The 13,113-nt window shown below is 47.9% G+C and overlaps 1 protein-coding gene across 3 annotated transcripts in view; it reads left to right on the forward strand.

The window, feature by feature from the left end:
* The window catches only part of CHCHD6 (coiled-coil-helix-coiled-coil-helix domain containing 6), a 106,172-nt gene that overhangs the window by 29,129 nt on the left and 63,930 nt on the right, over positions 1-13,113 (forward strand). For 2 of the 3 annotated variants that reach the window (XM_062636741.1, XM_062636737.1), the window contains exon 5: positions 6,271-6,354. In XM_062636741.1, the coding sequence (XP_062492725.1) occupies positions 6,271-6,354 (84 nt within the window). Of the gene's footprint in view, positions 1-926; positions 948-6,270; positions 6,355-13,113 lie in introns of all 3 variants that reach the window. The other variant, XM_062636728.1, reaches the window with a different exon arrangement.

Raw genomic sequence — 13,113 nt, forward strand, 5'->3', positions numbered from 1 at the left:
AAGTGATGGCAGATCCCATAAACATGTCGCACTCCAGCGACTGCTCCCTCTGGCACTGAACTATGACCAAGAGGAAAGTTCCTCCTGCTCTGTCAACTCCCCCTCAAATAAATAATCACAATAAGAGGCCAGTTTCTGAGGTTCCTGCTTGGCCAATGTGCTGCTGTCAAGTTGCTTTGCTGCTGCTGGGTTACTGTCTAAGTCCAAAGTAGTAATAAGTGAACAAGCAGTGACACTGCAGCCTGCTTCATCTCCTGGTCCTCATACTCTGCTAGGCTTGATGACAAGAAGAGGAGATGAAGGCAGCTTGTGTTTGGCAGAGATTTGGATTGTGCACTAAAGATGCCCAGGAAGGGGGGACCTGGTTGGAAATCTGGTCAGTCAGGTGGCTTTCTATTAGGAAGCGCTCTCAGAAGTAATCCAGGGCAGCAGATGACTGGATGTGTAGGTCAGGTCATGTATTCTATAACACCCTTGCCAAAGGATGCCTTTTCTTTGTAGATGGTTTGCAACAGCGCACTTGGTGGCCGCCTCCTTTTGGGTACACCCAGCACTGCCCTGGGCATCAGTGCATGTTGTGGCTCTCAGCATCCTCTCTAACGTTGTGCAGCACCTTGCGTGACTGCAGCCTGCTGCTCCCCCTCTGTCTTCACTTAGCTTTCACCCTACAGGGGATCCTGCAGCAGTCTTGGGGGGGGGGCTTTGCTTTGGTTTGGGGGCGCATGTGCCGTTGTTTGCTTTGACAGCACAGCTCCCAACAGGGGACAGCGCTGCACTGCTGAAGATGCTGTCATTTTTAAGGAACTTTCCTAAACTTATCATCCTAAAAGCTGTATTGTGCAGCAGCAGGCGGCCTCCATAAATCACTGATGCCTCTTTTTCTTCTCTTTCCCTTCCTTTCTCTCCTGCGCTCTCTTTATTCCAAGCCTGCGGATTTGGACGCCTGGGTAAGCTCTCTTTTTTGTGTCTGGGTCTTGCTTATTCCAAGTGTCATGTTGTTACTGCGCCTGTACAGATTGTTATTGCTCAGCACAGATGCAGGATTTTATTTTCTGTCATTACATTTTAAAAGGTGTTCAGCTAGAAAATTGCATATTATTTCCTCCATAAAGATTTTCACTGGCTCCTTTTGTGTAGCTTACAGCTGCTGAAACCAAACTTGATCCTGTGATGTGTGATGTTGGCTGGGAGAGCAGCACGATCAGGAGATGGGAATGGTTACACCAGGGCTGCTTTTGAAGGCCACGAGTCTGCATTTGGGTTCTAAACCGAAACAAACCCCAGTCGTTTGCCTTCAACAGGATGAGAGAAAGGACAAAGTCCTTCTGCACATTTCTTGTAGGCCTCCTTGTAACAGCCTCCTGTACCTAAAGGAGCTACAAGAAGCCTGGAGAAGGGTTTTTGACAAGGACATGTAGAGACAGGGCAAGGGGAATGGCTTTAAATTGACAGAGGGGAGATTGAGATGAGCTCTTAGGAACTTGTCTGCTACAAGCTCCCTGTAAAGCTCTGCTGTTCAGTCTTGGGCATGATGTGCACAAGCTGCCATTGCTGTTTCAATGTTGTCCTTTCAGTTCTGCTGTTCCCTTTGGGCTTGGTCAGGAGCACGCCAGGCAGCTAATTTTGGAGCTAGTTCTGTTCTGTAGTGAATTGCTGTCAGTTCCTTCCTCTACTCTTGGAGCCTTTAATAGCAGTTGTTTTCTCCCTTGCCACCTGGACTGTTACCAGGACTGGAAGAGACACAGGAAAGCATGAGATAGGAGAATTTGCAGTTGTGAAGTGTGGCAAGCTGAGGTACCCAGCCAGAACATCTCTGCTGGGCTGCTGCAGGGATGGGGCTGCTACCTCGGGGGGGAGCTGATAACTCCTCCTAGCAAAGAGAGGAGGATGTAGCAACAAGGCAGTTGATAGAGGCTTAAGGACCTTTCCTTTATCCTTGTGGCTTCTTTCCCTGGATTGCCTCCGCCTGAGTCTCTAGGCGACATCTCACTCCTTCATCTGTGCCTGGTGAATGTGTTTTGCCAAGAAGATAAATATTTGTGCACTAATTTGCCAAGTGCTATGACTTGCCTTTGAGGAAGTTCTGTAGACATCGAGGTATGGACCTTCTCTTCCAGCTCCCCTTGCCCTTTGCAGGGAGGGGTGAGGTTTTGTCCTCCAGTGCAGTCTTCTCCGTGCCCTCTCCCCAAATCCCAGAATCCCAACAGGATTGCAGGGAGAGACAGCCTGATGGTCGCCATCAGCTGTGGGCTGTGCTGTTGCTGCACTTTATTTCTGGGTGCCGCATTCCCTACTGTCATCTGACCCTGCTAAGAAGCCCTATTTTTTTTATCCCAAGCAGATTTCCGTCCTGGTTTTCCTGTGTAACGAGGTGATGAGAAGGGGCTGTGATTAAAAATAATAAAGATCTGGTGCTATTTTATGGGAGGCAAAGCCAAAGCTGGGCTGTGAATGGCTGCAGCTCGAGCGGAGCCCAACGCCAGGGGCTCAGTTGCACACTCTGATGTGTTGCATGTTGGTGTCAGCTCAGGACGTGGCTTTGCTCATCCACAATGAACCAATAGTACTGCGTTACCTCAATGAAGAGGCTGGTAAAAGATTCCTTTAGGGCTGCCTGTCAGCTCCCAGGCCAGGGCTGGAATTCCTCAGTTGGGGCAGGATGTAATGCACAGCTTCAGCAATGTGCTTTCACAGTTTGTTTCTAAATGGGTTACTTGATAAAGGGGCGAGGAGGAGGCAGAGAATCGCACATGGCTTTGCCCCAGCTCTTTGTCACCCTTCAGAGCAGCTCTGAGATAACCAGGAGGAGTTGGGGCTGTGGTAAAAAGTGTAAAGATAAAACAGAGGAAGAGTTTGAACCAGCCCCCAACCAGTCCCTGGGCCCGTGTCTGTGGAAGCTGTAGTAGCATGCTGGATGTGTACCTTCAGCGTCCTCTGGTACGAATGCAGCGCTTGTAACGTCTGATACCAAGGGAATTCTTGAGTATTTGCATGACTATATCTTATACCTGCTTTTTGTACAGAGAACAGCTGCCTGTGCTGGCCCTGAGTTGAAAAAAGGTAGATTTGGATTAGGCATTAGGCAGAAGCTCTTCCCTGTGAGGGTGCTGAAGGTGCCCAGAGAAGCTGTGGCTGCCCCATCCCTGGCAGTGTTCAAGGGCAGGTTGGACACAGGGGCTTGGAGCAAGCTGCTCTAGTGGAAGGGGTCCCTGCCCGTGGTTGGAACTGGATGAGCTTTAAGGTCCCTTCAACCCAAACCAGGCTGGGATTCTGTGATGATGCTGTGATTCTTCTGCACATCCATGCTGTCCCATGCTGCTTTTCCAAGTTTTGGTTGCAACCTGTACGTTCCACAGCACAGTGTGCTCTTCCTCCCCTCCCTGCTTTGTTTCTGTCTTCATTTCATAGACTGTCACACACTCTGTGTTCTACAATCCAGTTTTAGATGTCATCTCTGGGCTTTGGTCATCTCTTGCCTGACGTGTTCAAGCTCAGATGTAGCTTCTGCAGCATGGATGTGAAATGCAGCTTTGTGATACCTGATTTCCAGTCCAATGTGTTAGCATGCATGTCTTCCCTTCTCCTTCCTCCTTCCGTTCTAAAGGCCTTTATGTGAGAAGTGTGTCTGATGCTTTGTTTGACACCTGCAATCTCAGTCCCCTCTGAAACTGTCATCTCCATAGCTGGCAGCTCTGTCTGGGACATCACAGGCCTCTGACTTCAGGTAGGGAATAAGCAGCAGGACAAGAGGAACCCATAATAAATATCCTGTATTCATACACACATGCTTCTTGCACGTCCCTTGTTGCCTAACCCAGTTTGGAACAGTGAATGTTTCAAATGACACATGCTCTGACTGTACCATTCACACTTCAAACATCATCAGAGAGTGCACTAAAGTTTCTAGTAATAACAGCTGGAACAGGGGGAGGCAGAAAGTTACTTTCAAGCAGATCTGTCACAAATGGGATGTTTCTCAGTAGATTTCAATGCACTGAAACATCAGCAGCTCTTAAAAGCAAGCAAAGCATGGAAAATATGTTTGAGTGGTACAAGTTTTCTCTGCAACCTCTGTCTCATCATACAGCTTATACGGGTGGTAAATGGGACATAACAGGAGGTAATACAGAGCAGTTACTTAGTGGGGGGAGATGAGGGGTATATGAGGTTGTGGTCTGCAGTTGAGAGATCCAGTTTTGATTCTTTGCCATCGCTTTTGCAAGCCCCAAGGGAAGAAATCACTACAGAATGTGCCTGCTGCAGGGTGTGCTGCTGTGGAGGCATCCTTCACTGGGAGCATCCCAGCTCAGTCAGCTCTGCTTGGGAGCCCCTGGCTCCTCACCGTGCACTGCAGCACGTCTCTTGCGTGTCCTGCTTGAGAGGTGAGGTGTTTGCTTTGTGATCCCTTCCGGAGGTGTCATAGGGACAAGGTCAGGCAAGCTCAGAGGTTGAAGAGATGAGTGGGGCTGCGGGTACATGGATCCGTGCCTTGTCAGAAATAGAGCAAAGCCTCTTGCCCACCAGAATGGTTGCACATGTGGGTTTTGTGCTCCCCGAATAGCCTGCTACCCCAGGAGACCAGCACTGCCGCATCATTCACTTATTTAGATGAATCAGAAACTTCCTTGCATTTTTAAGGGTTCATTTTTTGACTCTTTCCCTTGTATTTCACACAAAAAAGCACCTTCTGAATTTTGCAGAGGGGGCACTATGTTTCTTTTCTTTCTTTTCCGTATGTCTTCTTTAGGAAACACAAATCACTTGTAGAGTAATGTGAGTGTATGGGTGTTACGCAGGAGAACCAGGGTCCTTTGGGCATCCTCCAGCCCACCCTGACACCTCCCATCTGTTTCATTTCAGTTTGAACTTGCTTAGTCCTTTTCTGTACAGAAGGACAGCTATGGTTCTCTTAGCAGAAAAGGGTCGTCGTTTTGGCACTTCAGATGCTCATCAGGCATCTCTTTGGTCAGGTTACATGTGTGGGGCAGCTCATTCTCAACCCTCTCCCCATCCCATTTTGGCTGGTTTGCAGGATGGAAGATACAGCTCTGATTAAACTAAAGGCAGAGATATTGCCTATAATCAAGAGCCTTTGAGAGCACAAGGGTTTCGATAAGAGTCTGTAGTGCTTGTGCCTTACTTGGCCCTGCTGCCTGGCATGGCGACCATAGGCACCAAAACATTTCTTTTTCCTTTAAAAGCAAGCAAACGGACACCACCACAAGCCCTTTATTTCACATGCTCCTTTCCTTGCTTATTTATCCACCATCCTCCACTGCCTAGCTTAAAATCTCTGCTAAGCCCTATTATACCACTGCATTTCCATCAGCAGGGGAGCAGAAGGAAGGCAAAGCACAGCAACTTGCTTTCAGATGTAATTTTTCTCATTAACAATGGCTTTTGGCCATAAAATGACAGGTCTGAGCCCACGGGGATGTTTCTGTCCTGGCTGCTTAATGATATTGGACCAGCATTTTCTGTGCTGTACCATCATCATTAAAAGTGAAGAGCAATGCTGCTAGGATGCTGCAGATGAGCAGGGTTTGTGCTCCTGTTAAATGGGCTCATAATGCTGGGTTTGAAAGGTTTTCTGCCTGGTGCTAGCTTATATGGCCCCAGGAATTTTGGGGTGGGATGGGGAAGAAAAGCCAGTGCCATTCTTCTTGCTGCTGTTGCTTGTTAGTTTTAAACTTCAGAAGTTTGGTTCAGTTCCATCTATGCCACGTTTTCTTAATGCTGCTTATGTTCAGGGGCAGGAATGGAAGGAAGGAAGTGCTGCTGGTTGTAAAGATCTAAAAGGCAAAAGCTGTTGCTGTAACCGCACAGACTTTGGTTTTTAATTGAGCACTGTGTATTTGATGGCTGGGTTATGCTTAAGCACGAGCTTGTATCCTAAATGTGCTGGTTTGGGAGGGTCACACTCCGCCTTTGGAAGATGGAAGAGGAATTCTGTGACACCCATCTCCCCTCCAGATCTGCAGCACCCAGCCAGAGGGGCTCGGGGTGCTGGTGGGGTGTGCAGAGAGCATGTGGGGAGAGCCCTTGGTTATCAGGGTAATGCTGTTGATGTCTGGAAGCAAACTCAAGGTCGCTGAGAATGTCTGTTGTGATAAAGACATTACAGCAGAGCCTTGGGTTTTGGATCTTCCTCATAACTGTAGGGATGTGCTGAATCTGTAGAAGTTTCCTGATGTTCCAAGGGGCAAGTGTTTCTTCTTTTAGTGATGCTCTTTGGTGGTTCTTCCAATGCTCTTCTGTTGTTCTTCCCAGGAGGCTGAGCTGCAAGGCAGGGAGGCCGAGATGAAGCGACAAGAGGCCTTCTACAAGGAGCAGTTGGCCCGCATTGAGAGGAAGGTACGGTCAGCTTGTCCTTGATTTGTGCCCTCGGTGTTCCAGCAGCATCAAGCACGGGTTTGTGTGGGTCCAAAGGGGAGAGAAACAAGGAGCTTTGTGCTGAAACCTGGAGCTGTCACTCGGCAGTGTGTGTCTGCCCCTTACTCCTTGGTGCAGCGCTGAGAGCAAATCCGAGCCACCTGCATTTGAGAGATGAGCTTTAACTGTGATTTGAAAAGGAAGATTTCTCCGAGTTCCAACTTTATTTTCCTTTTCAGCATGGGGTTGAGGTGAATGTTAATTTGAAGGAAAAAATAACCTCGAGTCTTCTGGTTTTTATGCCTTTTGTTCGAAATCCTTTCCAACGCTGCTGCCCCCCCCCGTAATTTTGCTATAAAGATGAATTAAAGTTGTATTATTAATTTCCCCCTGGGGAGCCCACCAGTTCACAGAGCGCTGCTGCAGCGCTCTGCCTGCTTCTCGCTGGATAAGCCTTTCAAATGAACCCCATTTAAAGAGACCCTGTCAAGCATCTTTTAAGCCTGCAATGACCTTTGAAAATCCATTTAGGGATTTGCCTATCTCCCCGAAACGTGGGATTTGCTTCTCTCTTTAATTGTTTACCATGATGAGGTTTTAAAAATTGATGCCATAAAACCAGGAGCAGGCGCGCTGCTCCTCACCGGTTAATGTGTTTTCCCTTCCTGGCAACGTGGAGTAATGGGATAAGTAGTCTTTAGTTTTTAATAAATGTGGAGAATTACCTTCTCTGAGTTGAAGCAATTAGACCTCCTGACGGGGGGGTGCAAGCATCCGCCTTGGAGTTGTGGTAGGTGCTAGAAGAGGAATGCAAACAATGGGGAAGGTGGGATGGAGAGAGCGAAATCAATCTGCTTTACTACCAGTGTGACGGTGAATAGGGAAGATGGGAAAGCGGCAGCTTATAGAAGTGGCAGGAAACTATTGGTCTATCTCTTCCCCTTTTCATTCCCTGCTCCTGCATGATTGTCCATGCAGCTTTTGAAGCCATTGATGGTAAAACATGCCCATGAGGAGTTTCACGTGATACACTCGTGCAACACTTTAAATCCATCGAGTTCATTAAAAAGCCTACTTTATTAAAGCTCCCGCTCGGTGTTGCACTCAGATTTGTAAGTGCCATTTGTAGATAATGGGGATTGTTGAGGGGAATTGCAAGCAGTCTAGCAGCTCTCCTCCTAATTATCACAGTTGTCCATATGTTCATACGCAAAGGGAATTTTTGCAATTCCTTGCTCCCATGCTGTGTGCTCCCATTATATTCTCTCTGGATCTGGCTTCGCAAAGCGGAAGCGGCAGGGAAAATCCAGTCTGTGTGTGTCAGTCCTTTGTGGCCAGTGAAGTGGGAAGAAGTCAGTGTCCAGGCTGCATTGTCCCGTTCTTGAAGGCTTTTGTTGGGTGTTGTTCCCCTTTTCAGGTCCCTGTCCTTTGCTACAGGGCAACTTTGGCAACAAGGTGATGGATATTTGTAGTGCAGCATCTTCTCAGGGAGCAGGGCGCTTTGCCCACAGTCCTATTCAAACTGCAGAGTTGCATAGAAACTATCTCCTAGTTCTTTTGTGTACAAGGAGGTAAAAAGGACGGGTTTTCTTTCCTCTCCTGAAACACTGAGGCAGTTTCTGACCCTTAAACACGAGCGTTTTGCTGGTAATAAAATAGAAGAATGCCTCCAACCGTTCGTGTGGATGGGAGTGGGAGGAGGTGGGGGCTAGGAGGGAGAGGAATGTGCTTGGAACAGTGTAATAAAGCTTAATTGTATTAGTTTTGAAAAAGGGTTTTGATCTTCTCTGTGGATAATTTTATTCCTGTAATGGTTGGGAAGAAGCAAACCAGAGCGCAGAACAATCTTCTTTATTAGCTGTTGCCTTTCTATAATCCTGCCTTTATTTGGTGAATACACGCAGACCTTGACACTTATTTATTTATTTTCCCTTCCACTCTGCTAAAACCTTCCAACTCGGGGAGATTTTTATGTATCTGTGTGTGTGTGTGTATCAGAAGCTGTGGGTAAGGGGCTGCGGTGGGGAGTTCTGAGTGCTTTCCCTGCTCTCGGAGGGGATGGTCACTTGAAGCATGGTCGCTGGTAGTTCAGAGGTGTTGGGCTGGGGGTGAATGAATGTGGACCTGGAAAGCTAAAGTATCTCTTCTTAAGGACCAGGCTGTCAAGAATTCCCTCCTCCCCTCCCCTGCTGTGTCTATACGCTCACGTTGGCTTTGTCCCCACTTGTGCATGAGAACAGAATTCAGCAGTAGGAGCTGGGGTTTGGGTTTGAACTGTTGACGTTGAGAGCTCGGTACTTTCCCAATAGGATGCTGAGAGCAGTTGTGTTATGCACTCCTTGCATTGCAGTGGCTGCTGCCCTGAATCCAACACAGAGCCTGGCCTGTTGCTTCTGCCAGTGGTCCCTGTTCAGACATGGGAGGAAGATGCAGAACAAAACCCTCAGCAAAGCAGCACCCCCCCTCCCCCCAAAAAAAAACAAACCACCAAACTTTGGGAGAAGAGCTTAGAGAAGAGCCTGGTGCATGTTGTCACTTGGGGGCTGCCACACGTCCTGCTGCAGAAGGGGTTGTTTTCATTCAGTATTCTTACTCACTGTAATGGAACTTGGATTCCTGCCATCGCTCCTCTCCATGTCTCAGGCAGCTTTCATGAAGCTTTGGTTAGCTCTTCCCTTCCAACATCACGTGGCAGCCTGTGCCACAGGTTAACTTATCCACTCTGTATATTCTCTGTCACCGGTTTCGAATGCTCTTTCACCCCCCATTTAATATCCTTTATGTGGAAGAGATAAAAGGAATCCTTTTCCTTATTCATTATCTGTAGACTCCTGTCCCCTCTTCTACCTTCCATTAAGCAGAGCAGTCCTTACCTTTCAGCCTCTGCTTGTGTGAATGAGTTTGTTCCAGGTTTCTCATTCCACTTGTTTGTCTTCAGGCCCTTTCCCCCTGTGGCTCTGTCTTTGAGATAGATTGGCCAGAATTGAACTCGGTACTTCCCTTGACTGCAGCACATTGTGTGAATACATTATCCTTGTATTGGGTAATCTCTTTCAGAGTGCTATAATCTACTGGACAGAGCATGGAATTGGAAGCAAAAACCTGCTCATTTTCTAATAGCAACTTCTCTTCTGGGAGTTTGAAACAATTGCTTAGTCCATCTATCTCAGTTATTCCATCTATGTGATGGAATAGCTTATAATGAGAGGGCAAAGTGTTATGAAACAGTAAAGCTATAAAAATGCTAAAAAGGCTTTGCCTTTAGCTTTGCATGAGATGAACTATGGGGGTACCTTATTTCAAATGGAGCTTGGAAACTCCGTTTCTATGCTGCCTCATTAAGGTTTCCCCAGGAAAGGGCAGGTATGAAGAAGAATGTCAGCATTTCAGCTTGTGGGGTTTGCCCTGCATCTCCCTCCTCATGGCAGGGGGTTGGAACTGGGTGAGCTTTAAGGTCTTTTCCAACCCAAACCGGTCTGTGATCTACCAAAGCATTGGAAGGTGATCGCAGCAGTGCTGTGTCACACTGAAGATCCATCTAGTTCAGTGTCGGGGTCCTGACTGTGACCAAAAGGGGAGGTCCAGGGATGAGCATCAGATGAGGGCATGTGTATGGGATAAATTCCTTGTGGAGGATCAGCAGGCACTGGTGATGCCCTTGGTCTTCATCGCTTTGATCACTGTAGTTGTGTGTTTCAGTCTCTTGGATCGCTTCTGTGTTTCTGTTTTCCTTCTGTGTTTTTCCTGTGTAATCAGGAAAATTACAGGGAATAGATCTTTTGAACTGACTGTTCCTTGTGTGACTGTGTGTGATGGCAGGATCTTGGAGCTGGTGATACAGGCATTCCATTCCACCCCTGCTTGTACACTGTGACTATCCAGGTATTACCTAGTAGAAGTGGTTAACCTCTGACTTGTTGGAGTAATTTTACACCTTATCCATGTAATTTGGGATTGTTTCATAGGAAGTGGGTCTTGCCTCAACTGTCTTGAAGGTGCTTTTGTACTGAAATGTTTGGATAGAAAGAACGACAGGTTGGACCTAATACCCTTAGAAAAACTCAAATTGAGCAGCTTAAGTTGAAGTTCTTTCATGCATTTATGTGTTACTGAGAAGCACCGAGGAAAGGAAGGAGCTCGGTATACAGAGTTAACATGTGCACTGCTCAGCACTGGGATTTTTACTAGGGATTCCTTGTGTGCATCGTCCTCCAAAAGGATGACCAAGAAATGCAACCTCTCTGGAGCCCTTCGGATGCCAGCAGGTCTCACTGAGTGCATTACTTGTATGCTTTCTCACAAGTAAATACTGTTGGCCTCCTTTTGCTTGGCCTCTGTTGGGTTTAACCTGACACAGGTTCGGGGCAGTGGAACATGGGCAGCTCTTTGGAGTGTGTAAAGGGGCAGAGGAAGCTGAAGGTGGTCTCAGCAGGTGAAGTGAAGCTCTTGCTGTAGCTGATGTCCCTCTTCTTTCTTTGGATTCTCCTAAGCTCCAGCTCCCACGTTATCTTTTATGGGGTGGCTGTGAACAACTCCGAGCAGTGGGGACATCAATATGCAATGTGTCTCTGCTTGTAGCTTCTCAGAGCAGTGAGTAGCACCCGAGGTATTCATAAGCTGTGAGTATTCATGCGAGTAGGAGAGGAATGCATTCAACACATACCCCTTTTTTTATTATTAATAAGCCAGACTGCACCTTTTTCTGTGCTGAGCTTCACAAATCTCGTTCTTGTGTCTGTGGCGTTCCCCTTGTTTGGTTTGTTTAAATTCATCTCCTTTTGCCCTTGCGTCTTCCCATTTAATTCATGTTTGGAAAGCACTTAGGATGTGTAAAGAAGGGGAGGAGAAGTTATTTCTGTTTGTTCTCACCGGCCTTGATCCTTCTTCTTGGAGCAGTCTCCCACTTCTGGTGCACCAAGGTCAGCCCTCCATGGGAGCCCACTGGCATGTCGGTGCTTTTTGGCCTGCAACTCACCTTGCTAAAAACCTCCATTGAGGAAGTGGCAGTAGCCTGGAAGAAACAAGTCTTTTAGAGCATCTTCATGTTGGGTCTTTGTGATCAATTCAAAGCAGATTCTGCAGGGCTGGACAGGCTTCCGTTATGTGGCAGGGAAGTTGAAGGGGATGGAGATCAGTTCCCTTACTTGGGCTCCCAGGCTGTGTGTCTATCCCTGAGCCTTTGAAAAGCCAAGCCATGGTGAAGTGTTACCTTCAGCTGAGCCCTCTGCCCTTGCAGAGGGAGTTCAAGATCCAATGCCCTTTCCTAGAGGAAATGGTAGGTCCTGCCAGGTGTCACCAACACCATTGTATTTCTCCATAAACTGGCTCTGACATCTCCAGGCTGCGTGTGAGCCATTGGTGTGTGTAAGGGCTGCTCCTTCCACTAGAGCAGCTTGCTCCAAGCCCCTGTGTCCAACCTGCCCTTGAACACTGCCAGGGATGGGGCAGCCACAGCTTCTCTGGGCACCCTGTGCCAGCGCCTCAGCACCCTCACATCTTCCTCAGAGCTGGATCAGGACTGCGGGGGGGTTCTCCCAAGAGCACAGTAGAGGGGCAGAATCCCCTCCCTGAGCTGTGCTCCTACTGGTGGGGATGCAGCCCAGCACCCAATGTGCTGGGTCATGGGGAGCTCGCTTTGAACCTACAACAGCTCTCATCCGCCCGGGCCAGTGGAGCAGTGTAATGAAGCACCCAGTTCATCCAACTGCTGATTTTGTCTTCTGAGCACAACGAGAATAATCCCCACTATGGTTTTCTGAATCAGGCTGGTAAGATCCATCCTAATCATCCAGATCACTTCCCCATCGCTTGGGCTGTGTGGACGTTGTCTTCCAGGCAGCAGTGGCTCTGGCAGTCTCTCAAGGCAGAGCCTTTGATATTTAGAGAACTGAAGGTTTTGTCCTGTGAAAGGGAACAAAACGAAACCAGAACGAGCCTGAAGTTCTCATCTGAGCCAGTTCTGATCTGCCATCATCTTCCTCTTTCCAGTTATTCACAGACATTAAATGTCATGCGGGGGGAGGAGGAGGAGTGCGGCACCCATAATCTCCTCTTTCTGCTGGTATCTGTTAGGGCTGAACATCTAGAGGAGGCTGCTGATTCCCAATGCTTCCCCATCCTCCCCTGGCAGGAGAGGTTGCTCCTGGCTGGACTTCCAGTACCCTGTGCAGCCCTTTGCACCCATTCCATGGCTGTTTTGTTGAAAGCTGGTGAAGTTTAGGAGTTAATATAGCTCAGTGCAGCGGGTTTTAGAGATCAGATAAATGGATTGGCAATTTGATGAACTCAAGGAACATCTCTAATAGGGTAAATAAACCGCGTTAGCTGTCAGCGCTGCCTCCCTGCCCTCTGCAGTGCGTGTGTTCTGTCTGCGCTGACTGACGGACAGGACATTACATCAAATCACAAGCAGCCTCTCTGCAAACAGCAACCAAGCGTTTGCTTCCTTCCCGGATCAGCGCAGGGATGCGCCTGCAGTCTGTGCTGACGGGTGAGCTGACAGAGCCTCACGGTGGTTCTGTTTCCCTGGCATTCAGAGTACCTTTAGAGGGGAGAGAAGGATGCTGATGGGCTGCTTCATCTCAGAGAAATCCATCCTCAGGCTCGACTTGTGAAATAAATGTGGCAATGTGTGGTTTGAACTTAGTGTCTTTAACACTGAATTTAGCAGCTGAATTTAGATAACAATCTGGTATCTGGTCTCATCAGTGTATCACTATGAAGACTTGTTAAAGGCAGAAC

Source organism: Pezoporus occidentalis, unplaced genomic scaffold (assembly GCF_034315485.1).
Source record: "Pezoporus occidentalis ecotype Australia unplaced genomic scaffold, CSIRO_AGI_Poc_V1 ctg114, whole genome shotgun sequence".
Classification (NCBI taxonomy): Eukaryota; Metazoa; Chordata; class Aves; order Psittaciformes; family Psittacidae; genus Pezoporus; species Pezoporus occidentalis.